The sequence below is a fragment of the Dermacentor silvarum genome, chromosome 4, assembly GCF_013339745.2.
Source record: "Dermacentor silvarum isolate Dsil-2018 chromosome 4, BIME_Dsil_1.4, whole genome shotgun sequence".
NCBI lineage: Eukaryota > Metazoa > Arthropoda > Arachnida > Ixodida > Ixodidae > Dermacentor > Dermacentor silvarum.
Window position 1 is genome coordinate 21,427,240 of NC_051157.2, and position 12,812 is coordinate 21,440,051.

At 47.1% G+C, this 12,812-nt stretch overlaps 2 protein-coding genes across 2 annotated transcripts; both read right to left on the reverse strand.

The window, feature by feature from the left end:
• Positions 1 to 2,269: 2,269 nt before the first annotated feature.
• On the reverse strand, positions 2,270 to 6,445 carry LOC119448350 (acetylcholinesterase). The gene is made up of 4 exons (XM_037711705.2): positions 6,006 to 6,445; positions 4,964 to 5,348; positions 3,185 to 3,487; positions 2,270 to 2,326 (listed from the first exon to the last, which is right to left on the reverse strand). The coding sequence occupies exons 1-4, from the start codon at positions 6,206 to 6,208 to the stop codon at positions 2,270 to 2,272; spliced, it is 948 nt and encodes a 315-aa protein (XP_037567633.2). The 5' UTR covers positions 6,209 to 6,445.
• A 541-nt stretch (positions 6,446 to 6,986) lies between these two features.
• Positions 6,987 to 12,434, reverse strand: LOC125944632 (uncharacterized). The gene is made up of 3 exons (XM_049665152.1): positions 12,049 to 12,434; positions 10,392 to 10,646; positions 6,987 to 7,223 (listed from the first exon to the last, which is right to left on the reverse strand). The coding sequence occupies exons 1-3, from the start codon at positions 12,432 to 12,434 to the stop codon at positions 7,187 to 7,189; spliced, it is 678 nt and encodes a 225-aa protein (XP_049521109.1). The 3' UTR covers positions 6,987 to 7,186.
• Between the last annotated feature and the right edge of the window lie 378 nt (positions 12,435 to 12,812).

Sequence of the window (12,812 nt, forward strand, 5' to 3'; positions counted from 1 at the left end):
AATTTTTTGAGCAAAACGCTGTTTTATGCATTGAAGCCGAAAAGTAACTGGAACGCCCACGCATTTCGTCGGACACCTTGAACATTAATATCTTGAAACTGGTTCAGTCCTGAAAATTACTTCCAAGTGGATCATTCGTAGATTGAAAGATGTGCCGTAAAATAATTAATTATAAAGTTAATTAGCGTAATTATGTTAATTATTCAATTAGGCTTTTTGATTTTTCGTGGAAGTAATGGTCGCCTCATCGAGTAGTTTAGATAAAGGATTATAATTGTGCTATCTGCCACAGGCAATTTTTTAAACAAAATTCGGTACAGCTAAAATGAAACACCCTGTTTATATGTTGGTTATTACATGGATTTGTCTGATCTTTGTGCTTGGGGCTTCAGACGTGCTTTTGTGGCTTTGTTTCTATGTATATATAAGGCGGCGAATTCACAAGTATACAACATGAAATAAACGCACAAGTAAAGACACCTCTTGCCTTAACGCTAAAATAATGCATTAGTATCGACACTGGTAATAGTGCAGTCGCAAAAGTGGTAACATGGAAATGGTTTGAGGAGCGGTTCTTTGTGTAATTTATGTTTCCTTACGCGGAAAACAATGATCGTTTTTGTGGGAAAAAAAAAAAAAAAAGCGTAGCTTGCACTGGCCGCGCAACGCTAAAGAAGCAGCGGAGCTGATGGGCACCTAGCTAGTCGACCCTGGCTTTTGGGCCAGGCTAAGCACTACCAAGTCATCCCCAGCATTTCCCGGGATTTATTGATTATTGATCGATTATCTATTAGCTATTGGTTGGCTATCAATTGGCCATCGCAATGTATTGGCCACGTATTTGGGCTAGGCTAAGCACTACCAAGTCATCCCCAGCATTTTCGGGAATTTATTGATCATTGATCGATTATCTACTAGCTATTGATTGGCGTCAATTACCCCTGGAGCCAATCAATAGCTAGTTGGTAATCGATCAATAATCAATAATTTCCGGGGAATGCTGGGGATCACAGGGAGAGGCCTTCATCCTGCAGTGGACATAAATATAGGCTGATGATGATGATGATGATTGATTGGCTATTGTTTCCTGTGTTACCGGAAGCACCGGAGCCCTCACAATGCATCTTGCGCACTTCAGCAATGACGCCGTTTCTGGGGCTACAACACACATATTTCACGACGAATTTAAGAAATGCCTTCGGAAGCAGTTATCGAGCGGAAGAGTAAGAAAGCAAAAAAAGTAAACTTTTTTTTTTTACTATAAAGCAGGCTGTGGCAAGTTTGTAAAAGTGCTCAATGACTTGCACAAATAAATTGCGATACTGTTGCAGGTATAAGGCACTATACGTAGGCTATTTCGACTACCAGGTAGTAAAACTTGGACGGCGTCTTCGCTGCACTTGCGGGTTGTGCTTAAATGTGACTGCTTCCACGAAATCTCTGCTATCGCTGCCCACACCCGCACGTCTTCACCTCCTACGAAACCTCATCGCACAGAACCCGACTCTGTGGCGGATACCCTCAATACAGAACACAAACTATGGGAGTGCCCTCATGTGCGGTTGGCGAGAAAATAGCCCGTACAAAATAGCCCGCAGCTAGAAAACCCGCGACGTTTGGGAACGGGGGAAAAAATTCAAGAAACGTGCACGGAGCAGCCCACTGACCAAGTAGTGATACAGTCCTAGACAGGTTCAGGATCAGTGCCGCGCCACTGATTTCAGTGCACAAGGCCGGGTTAAACCACAAGAACAGCTTATGTGTGCATGTCACGTCTGCAACGTCACAATTAAATAAATAGTACATTTACAGGGCTAGAGTTGGATATTCTACACACAATACAAAACCAAATAGACGGATTATTTTGTTCTTCTCGCACAGCGTTGCCAGCGGGATGCACGACTACGCTCCTTCGAGCTCGGCGTGCTTTCCATTATAGCTTGCTGTGTGATGTTCTTCCGGTACAACATCAGGCAATCCGTGAACAGTGTCTCGAATCAGCACTAGATTCCCGCGGCGTCGCACGAAGGCACCGTCGTCAATCCAGACTTCGGGTTGCGAGGGCGGCGTCGTGGCGTGCGATGACGACAGCGCAGTGTTCGGCGAGACGGCGGACACCCAAACCCGGGGCAGTTCGAACGCTGGCCGTAAAGTTTGCGCTTCCATCGTTGCGATTGTCGTTTTCGCCTCGTGTTGGCGCACGTGCCTGCATGGATCCCGCCTGATCGAGACGCTCTCCTGTCCGTGGCGACTGATTCTCACGGCTGCTTTAGTGGACGAGGTGTAAGGCGGCCACTCGTTCCCGCTCAGGGTCCTCGGCAAGCGCCTGGAAGCATGTAATTAAGCGAGCAGAAAATGAAGTTACGGAAAAGAGTGGCGTGAAAAAATAATATGCCGATCCAATGCACATGAATCTATGATCAGTGTAGGCTTAGTGAAGCGGTTAATTAAATGTGCTGCAACCAAATGCGATGCACACAATTATGTTTATTTTCATCTTAAGTTACATGTAATTTCATGCAAGATATTTTATGTTTATGCAACGCAGAGGCGACAAGTTTATTCACGCAATGTTTATATTTGTGCGCGCAAGCAATGCCGAGATGCAAACACCGAATGAGGGTGACGCACAAAGTGAGACATTTACGCACGAAGGCAAAGTGTAATGCTTGTGTAGGGAACGGAGGGCCGGCACGATGCGGTACCGAGATCGTGCAAGAGACTACTTCGCTGTATGGTTTCGGCAGTAACACCCTCCTCCGGCCAACCTGTCCGCATTTCCTCTCATACCTTCTCTCTCTTTTGTCGAGGGAAGAATCGTGATGTAAGCGCTTGTCCTCGTTTCTTTGTGTCCCTCGTCCTGCTTCGCTCTACACCACATGATGAGAGGTTTGTGGGGGCACAGGGAAGTACGGTTCTCTCTCTCTCTCTCTCTTTCTCTCTCTTTTGCGGCGCATTTCGATGAGTGCAAAAAGCAAACACACTAGTGCGCCGCAATTTAGGTGCTCGTTGATCAGTTGAAGCCTCCATTTCCTGTGACCCCATTACGTTCTTTGAAATTTGTCGCTACTCCGAGCGCGTCAAGCTGCTTGCGGCCGCTATGTATATGTATACTATATCTGAATCTATTAGCCACGAGGAGCGTTCTGGAGAGAAAAGGGAGGAAGCAGAAGAGTCTTCCCACTTGCCCCGTGTTGGCAAACAAGCCGAGCGTCCTGACGAAGCTGTTCCGAACGGCGGTGTCCTCATCGGTAATGCGCACGCTGCTGAGGTCGGTGAGCAGGAGACGCACGGTAGTGTAGTGACCGGCCTCATCGCCTCGAACGTTCGCCTCTTCAAACGAAGGTTTCGCATCGAACACGAACCGGTGCACGGTCACGCCGCTGCTGGCCATCCGATCGGCGAAGCGACGCACGGGGCAACGGTACCTGACGTCGGCGTACGCCTCGGTCCACACCACCGTGGAGTTGGTCGTTCCTAGCTCTCGCTGCATTTGAGAATGGTGTCGGCCCAACGAATCAGCGCGTGACAACCTCGCATCTGTCGGCAGATGTGTGAGAATAATCGAAATTTCTTACATTCACACAACCCTAGCGAATGTATGCGAATCAAATATTTCTGCATCGAGTAGCAATACCTGATTCGAGAACTTGAAATTGATTATAATTAAATAATTGATTATTGCCGAATATGGTCCTTGTAAACTCTAATACTTTGCTCATACGAATGCAGAAATGACTTTAAAATAGCGTTGCTTGCAATGGAGAAAAACTGAGTTGGTGCCATCTTTGCTTTTCAGGTTCCTCTCGCTTCCTTTCTTACTTTCCTTAATATATGCGATAGCAGACGCCTGTAGTTTCGCAGTACTGGGGTATATGCATATATACCGAGACCGAATGTACAGAGGCAAGGTTCGTGAGATGCGAGCTGAACAGGTGTGATTGTGTGCTATTATCGGCGACGGTGTTTATGTCCGTCGCGCTCGGTCACTAGCTATAACGCGTTGCTGCTGGGTACAAGGTCGCGGGTCTAATAACAATGGTCACATTCCAATGGGGACAGAATGCAAAAGCGTTTGGGGGGGCTATATTTTAGTTCACGTTAAAGGGAACCGAATGGTGAAAACTATACTCGGGGACAACTTCTCTTGGCAGTGAAGCGAAGGCTAAAGGGGGCGGAGCTTCTGCACAAGCGTGCTACTCCGCGCCAAGTAGTGTGGCAACTAGCAGCTGCTTTCGGCACCAGTTTCGGTTTTATTTACGCGCTGTGTGCGCCCGTTGCCCGTCTTCACAACCTCCGATATAGCCCTGGATGTTTAATAAAAATTGACGAAATATTGATGTTACCGTTGAAAATGCCATATCTTGATCTCATATCTTTGTGAGAACTATGTTCTCACCAAAGCTTTTTTTTTCTTTTTCTTTTTTTAAATCAGATATATGTATAAACGCGACCCTCAGCTCGGCTCTCCGTGAGCCTGCACCATGCTTACTGTACAGAACGGGTGCCCAGAAAATGTTGTGGGATCCGATGAAGAAAAAATAAATAAATGTAGCGAATTCTTTTTCAAAGAGCACAATAGTTATATCACGTACGGCTTCTCATAGCATTGTTACCATAATAATAAATCAAGTACAGTTTACTTGAGCTAGAGAAATGTGAAAATTAATAAAGAATTTTGGGAACTGTTCCTTGGCGCGTAAGAAGGCTCTGCATCCCAGAGCTTTCCCTGCACTGCCAAGAAAAGTTGTCTCCACGCGCTCCTTCTCTACGGCTTCCCTCGTGGCCTACCGGGCAGCTTTGAGGCGTAGAGTCGCTTCAAGTACAACGACTACGGTGCGGTTCAGGCATAAAATGGAGAAGCGGCACGTCATGCGTATTTCGACCGTTCAGTTAAGATAAAATGAATGCAGAACTTGTCATGCAAATTTACTCTTATCAATGGGATTCTTGGAGTACCGACCTCGTAATCGTTTAAAAGAACAGAGGCGTTGTCTATGCCCTGAGAAGTGAGCCAGCGCAACATCCACTCTTGATGCACGCTGTGCAGCGTCGTCATCCGGCCCACGAAGTGGTAACCCTCATCGGGAGTGGTTCCCAGAAGCAGAGACCCGCGCAGTCCGACAACACTCGGCTCTTGTGCAGTGGGAATGTCATCCATGCTTCTGGAAGTATCGGTGACGCGTCCGTTCAGCCCCGTCAGCCGTGGCACAAGCACCGAGGACGGAAGTCTTCTGAGACAAGGAATAATCTCCTCGGCGGTCGTGACCTCGTCGTAGCTCTCGCATTGGACGCGGCGGGCAAGAGTGCGCATGTTCATCGCAATCACGTCAGCGTCTTTCATGTACCTGCGTAAAGCGGGGTAGCAGCATTGTTATCCTGTTTGGGCAAGTGCAGTCTTTATAAGACAAATATCAGACGAGGACCTACGAGGGCTTTCGCTAAGAAGAATATTGGTTCATACCACCGCTGTTCTAGTAGGAAATGGGGGTAGGGGGAGGAGGAGGTTAAAGCGCGATGCTCCTGTTGTTAGCGCGTCACATATATCTCCGGAATGATTACAGCGATCAATGACATACTTAGTCAAGAGCTGTAGTCAATCCCCCGTGAGCCTTCCATGTAAGGGGACTAATCCCACGGCTACCACGTATTGCAGCACTTACATTTACTCTAACCATAAAGTGAATGCGACCGATTTCCATGGCTGTAAAAAATTTATTGTCCGCGCGAGGCTGCAACCATTGTTATCTATCCTCCCACCTACAGCTGAGGGGCTGAATTAACACAAACTTTTCCTTCGCACGAAGGTAATTTACCATTAGTCGGCCGCTTTCCAGCATCAGAATTGGCTAGAATTTTTGCTTAAGAACAATTCTATAGAATTGTTCTTAAGCAAAAGTGTAAGTGTATAGTGTAAGAGCTTTTTGTGAATACGCGCCCATGTTTCCGGGTATGCGATCTGTCTGGGTACGCGATTTTTTTTTCTTTTCTTTCGGGAGTCTCACCGGGCGTAGGGGCTCCCGCTAATCATGATGAAGCGCTGCACGTCTGCGACTTCGGGTTGCGTGCTGAGCATCCAATGGCCGACGGACGCGGCTCCTGCTCCGTGCCCCGCGAGAACAAGGCGAGACGCGTTGCCGCCGAAGAAGCCCACATTTTCCCTCAGCCAGCGGACGGCGGTGAGCTGGTCGCCCAGACCCAGGGACATGAACTCGGACTCGTTCCACGCGGAGTGGCCCAGCAGCCCGAGCCTGTAGTTGGGTACGGCGACCACGACGTCCGCCTTGGACGACAGCACGGCGCCGTCGTATGCCCTGTGGCGCCAAAAAAAGCATTTCTTTATTAGAAAAAATAAAAATAGAGCGGTATTGTGATGAGAAATGGCGAACCATGGAAAGATTGTACAGCGCGTCTGAATTCTGGAATGGAACGTCTTTGTTACACGCTGCATGCTGTTTGACTTCAATTACAAACTGCAATATTTTGACTTGTTTACCATTCACTGAAGTCATTTGCGCTTAAGTTACGTAAACGTGAAAGCATAGTCTCTTTTCATGTAAAAATGTTTCAGCGTCATGTTGCTATATCCCATTTTGTTCTCGCTTTTAATGTGACGGCATCTGTATGCTGCCGCCAAACCAATATTTATAAATGCGGGCTACAGGTCCACTAAGCTGCCAAACGGGAGCCTTCGTCTGCCGCTTCTCCGTCGGTTCTTTCTGTTAAATGAAAATGAAAAAAAAAAAAATTGTTGACTGGCTTATAGCTGTTGCCAATGTTGCCGACACACACACAAACACACACACACGCACGCACACACACACACACACACACACACACACACACACACACACACACACACACACACACACACACACACACACACACGCACACGCACACGCACACGCGCACACACACGCACACACGCACACACACACGCACGCACAAGATGGAATACTTTCAAGATGGTATATAGTACTTGTTTCCAGTGTGGTGAAGATCTCCACCGTGAATGAACACGATGACTGCGCGGGATCCACAGTCCTGGCCCTGGAACAGGCACTCCGTGTCGGGGGTCCACAGGCTCATGTAAAGGCAGTCTTCGGATGTCTCCTTGGGACTTGTGTACAGCCAGCTCGGGACAAGGGCGCCGTCCTGGGGGCAGGAGCGGGCTCGTTCGGCGAAATTAATCCTTCGCTTGATGGAGGCGTTGTTCATTTGCGCTGAAATAAAGACAGTACCAATCGGCTGCTTACTGAATGCTACGTTCCACCGACTACGTTCAACCTATAGCTGCTAGTTAAAGGTGTCCGCAGCAACAGCAAATTAATCCGTTAATTAACTTATATGTACTACTTATTTTTTCTCCTTTGATGAGGATACTCATGCGATGCAAAAACCTTTCTAATGCGTTGTGGTTGAATACAGTGCCACATGTAGCACTGCTGTTACGTCTCCCGTATTTATGTATTCTGCGTACATAAATACGCGTACAGATAGTCTAAAGCTATGTTATATATCTTATAGCGTTGCTGTTATTTCCTCACCTGTAATATAAAAAGGATCGTCAAGAATGGAACACCAAACTGGGCTAAATAACATCAGGGCCAGGATGACGAAATACTTCTATTCATTATAATTTTTGTCTTCATCATTGGCTGTCACCAGCTGTGCGGTCTCCAGATCTCGCTGGAACGAAGTAATGGAGAATGAGTACGGAATAGGATCGGCTGATAAGAACGGTTGCGCCATACCGGTCCAGGAACACCCATTCAGTGCTGAATATAAGATGAATCGTGGTGTTGGAATATTCTTTGATGACTTTCCAGTACGTTGTCGTTGCTATTACGATGAAGACAGACGTCCCTACATTGAGTCAGTGGCTATGGTGTTGGGCTGCTGAGTACGAGGTCGCGGGATCGAATCCCGGCCACGGCGGCCGCATTTCGATGGGGGCGAAATGCGAAAACATCACTGTACTTAGATTTAGTTGCACGTTAAAGAACCCCGGGTGGTCTAAATTTCCGGAGTCCTCCACTACGGCATGCCTCATAATCAGACCGTGGTTGTGGCACGTGAAACCCCATAATTTAATTTAATTAAATCACTCCACTGAGGTGTCTCAGTGCTTAGGCATGGCTGAAGTTAGAAAGTGACATCACTTAAGAGGTCTATACAACATGCAGTCCGCCCCATCTTGAGAATTGTAATTCAATGCGCTTTTAGACCATAGAACCGTAGCTACGACAGGACGAGGCGAAGACAAGAAGCGAGATTGGCGTTCGAAGTTTTTACTGGAACGCTGTGATGTTGCTTTTGCGCGTGCTGTGCTTCACCTCGCATATTTCTCCTCATCTTCAGCTACCGAATATCTAGGGCCTCTACAAAAATATACTTATATCATGGGCTCCAAGATCGGGTGGCGCGCGTTGTCTTGCTTCCGAGACCATTGATACTGACCGCGTCCGTTTGTTGCCATTATATAGTTTTGTTTTAATTTATTACGCATCATTCTCTTTCTCGGTGCTTCTAACTGTTTTTTTTTAAATTCACAAACTTGGAAATAAAGCAAGAGAAACGAGGAAGAAACCTCATTTCCCTTATTTTATTGTAATGTTCTTGAATATCGTTTTAAGGCGCTGTCTACACAATTGTGTACGCCAAGATAGTGCATCAACAGCAAAAGCACTGATGACTGTAGTTACATTTAAAAGGCACTCACTACCGTGAGGGGGCCCGTCATAATTATAGTCTATACAATATTATGACGGGCCCTCTTCACCGTATAGATTGAGGGGGCCCTTTTTATTAGATCGCATATTATGTACACAGAGTTTCGCTACCCAGTGGTTGGTCTGTCTCACTGGGGCGCAAAGTAACAACGTAACAACGCGTCATTATTCATTGGTCTTCGGCCGCTAATCTACCTAAGACCCCCACCCTCCTCCCCCTGGGCTACACAACGGGTCGCTTTGCTTCCATTGGCAGAGCTCTCTGTGTCAGGCGTGGTGGTGAAGCATACGACAAAAGAACGTGTATATGCAGAAGTCAAACGAGGAAAATAATAATGCAGCAGCGTTAAAAAAATGCCGGAGACATGATTCGAACCCAGGAACGCACAATCATCAGTCCAACGCTCTTGCGCGGCGCCATGAAACCAGAGGGAAGCCTTCACTATTACACAGACTCTACACCGGCTACTGTTACCCCGTCACTATAGACGGATGGCAATAGTGAAGGGCCCCCTCATTATATTCAGTTTCTATTTAAAATGCGTCGCACACATCTTCAAACACTTCTGATTGGAATTGTGCTGCAAGCTCGAATAAGATGTGCAAAATGTTTTAGTAAAACGAGTGGGTAAGTAGACGGTTGGGTATTTTTTGCTGGGTGTGAGCATGTCGTTGTATGCAGCGAGTTCAATTCTTTAATCATTTTTCACAATGTGTTGCACCAGGAATAATTTTCAAGAGGCTGGATAGGTGCTTTTCAAGCATGCTAGACATGAACATGAGTTTATGTTCTCGTATCTGATGTTCCTGTAGTGAGCGTTCGCGTGGAGTCCACACTCTGTAAACTTTGACAAGACTCACTAAAGAATCGAAAATTCTTAGTATATTCTGCGGCTGCACGCTTTGTATGATTCTGAAGATCTAAGGAATGCTGGTGAAATTAAGTTTTAAATCAACATAATTAACTGACACCTGAAAGGGATATCGCAGCTCACCAGGAACCGCTGACGACAAATTTGTCCCGCTGTGGTGACGCCACTAATCGAGAATTAAAGGCGAAGCGCCCTCAAACGTGAGGAGCAAACATTGGTTCTAACCGCATCACCCATTTTCATACGTGCATTATAATTTTTAAACAACCCCCCTTTTTTTTAATTGGACGCAGGGAACACACCTGCTTCAACTTTCTTGAACAGAAAGCTCTGGCTCAAGCGTCGCACCGAAATGAGCAGCTGCGTGAGCTCCAGTACATCAAACAACACAGGAACAAGACGGCCACGCAAGTACAGACTCACAAAGGTACAGATACTTTTTTGATGAAGTGGGCAAGAAACCTCGCCTCGATTAAATATCGGACTATATATAATAAAGCAATTAGCAAGTGGCCAAAACAAAACAAAACACTGCTCGTCTAATAATAACCTATAAGTGTAACGTATCTTCCGGAAGGGGCACCTTCATGTCTGGTTTCTTATCATGGGTGGCAAATCGACACCCAAGTGTGCCATATCAGTACCCGACACAATTTAGTTTCCACCTGCTGTTTCCGAAAAGGTATTGCACTCATGCTGCCCATGTTTTCCTTGCGGTCACGCCCGTGGCGCATTGACATCTTTCGCACAACGTGCAACAACTATCCTAACTGCGAGTTATAATCACCTAGAGATTCCGCAACCTGCGACGGCTGGAATCGCAGCTTGTTCACGGGTGGCACGGCGAACGGGATTCCAAGGTAGCGGAATGACCGGCTGCTCGCCGGGCACAAATATTTGATCGCCCTCGATACGGCCGAATTTGCTTGTCAGTGAGAAGGTGTAGTTGCCACGACGCGTCCCTATGAACTGCGATATGATGACAGACAGCAGGAGCAGGCTGCCGATGAACGCCATCAGCCTGCAGGCTTGCGATTTTGTGCTGCAATAGCGAAGCAGAGAATTAACAATGGCGCGGCTGTTATTAACTCTTTCCCTACCGCATCCACACAGCGTCAATCACCCGTGATCGATGGGTGCAAAAGACCATTTTAGAGTAGAGTGTCGAATCGAAAACTTTTTCGATTCGATTTCCGTTCAGTTTCATCGAAAGCGGTTTAGCTTCGGTTCAACTCCGGGGCGAAAGAATAACGGTTCAAACTAGTTTGTTTGCTCACATAAACCAAAGAATAATTCCAAGAAAACAGCATAAGTTTACTTTGTAAAAAAATCTAAATTGCTCCTAAACTGCACGCAAATACTGCTAGTAACAAAGTTAAGTAGGATAACACTGATAAAAAATAAAATTACGCGCGCTGTTCTTCAGGTAATTAGTATAGTTACAAAAAATCACATTGTCGAAAGCGCATCTCAGAAGTAATAAATAATTTCTATTTAACCTTCTTCAGTTTACATACGGTGTGATAAAAAGCAACCTCGCAACTAGGAAGCGCTTCATTTCAGTGATCTCAGAGCCCTCCAGCCCTTCAGTAGTCGGCGCCGTCGTGCCGCTCCCTTCGAGGTGTCGCCTTGGACTTCCGAGGAATTCTATCGGTGACCGCAACGGTTCAATGTTTCTATAACAGTTTTTAAATCATAAACCCCAAAACAACGCGGCGTCACACATTTCTGTCCGCTATTTAAATGTAGCCCATGCGAATGACATATCTCCGCCATGCCTGATCTTGCTTCGAGACGACTGATTAGTACCGCTGCGCGCCGTTGGTGGTGCGTCTCTTTCCATACAAGTAATGTGCCTCGATAGCAGCGCCGCTGTTACGGGCTTGCTATCGCGGTGCCCTACGTTCAAACCTGCAGCGCACGAGGCCCATAGTTTTGGTATGTCCGAAAGAACCGGAACAGTGAAGGGAAGCATTAGCATGTCACGGCCATTTAACGACATTGCGGAAGACCTTTGAGTGCGCGAACGCCTAGAATTACTATCTGGCAACTCAAGTTCCTCGAACAAACTGCCAGTGCTATACGGCTACATTATTTAGACGCGATGGTAGCTTTTGTTTCCTTCCTCATTGTCTAAACGCAGCTTTTTTTTTTATCTACTCCCGCTATATTTCCCCGCTGATCTCTGTAATCCTGCTTCTCGAACATACCTAACGTGCTTCCCGTAACCAACACATCACTAGGTGACTTTTCGGACTCAGGTATCTGACTTCAGGTGCCGCGAAGGTTCCAACATTAGGAGCCCCATGTTGCCGTGGGTCCAGCTCATACTTAAACTGGTACCTCGCACTAGCGTGTTCATTTCGAGGCAATCTTTCCGCGCCCGTACAAAAGTGAGAATTGTACGAATTGCTACGCCGCACACAGTGACCCGCAGAACTCACCCTGAGGGCACAGCGTGTTGCGGAGACGCCTTGTTTGCCCTGCCCTCTGGCACGGAGCAGCTGCAGTCGAAGTCGAACGAGAAGCAGCTACTGTCACCGATGAGCGGCCGGCGTGCCATTCTCGACAAGGGTGCGGCCATCACAGAAGATGCACTGGGCAGAGGGGACGAGCCTTCGGGCAACGGCGAGGAGCTGTCGAAGTTCACGGCTGAGCCCGAACAGCTTGGCACCGGCAGCGACTGGCTGCCAGCCGAAGTGCTCAAGGCGCTCGACGCGGCGCTCGACGCGGCGCATACACCGTGGTCCACGTTGCAGTCATGTGACATCTGCGGACTCGGTGGGTCAGAGGGCGACGCGTCGCGCGTAGTCGCCTGGTCTTCCTGCATGATCTCGGGTGGTGTCTCAAACACGAACGTATTCGGGGCTTCTTCTTCTTCTTCTTCTTTTACCCGCGGAACGTGGCTAGGCCGTTCACTTCTTTTTCTTACTCATCTTGTGCTAAATATCGTTTGGAAACAGCTCCGCACCTTTTTAAGTGCTGACCGTGGAACAGCGGCGTTCTTGCTATGTAATGACCACCGTTGTCAGCGTACACATTCTACAGGGTGATTTTGTTTTAGCTGCACAATTAAAAAAAATATCGCCTAAAAAAATATCGTAGATATAGCACAATTCTAACCCTTGATCTCGATTACTCGATGAAGCGGTCATTGCTTCTACAAAACATCAAAATGCATAATTAAACTAACAACATAATTACGCTA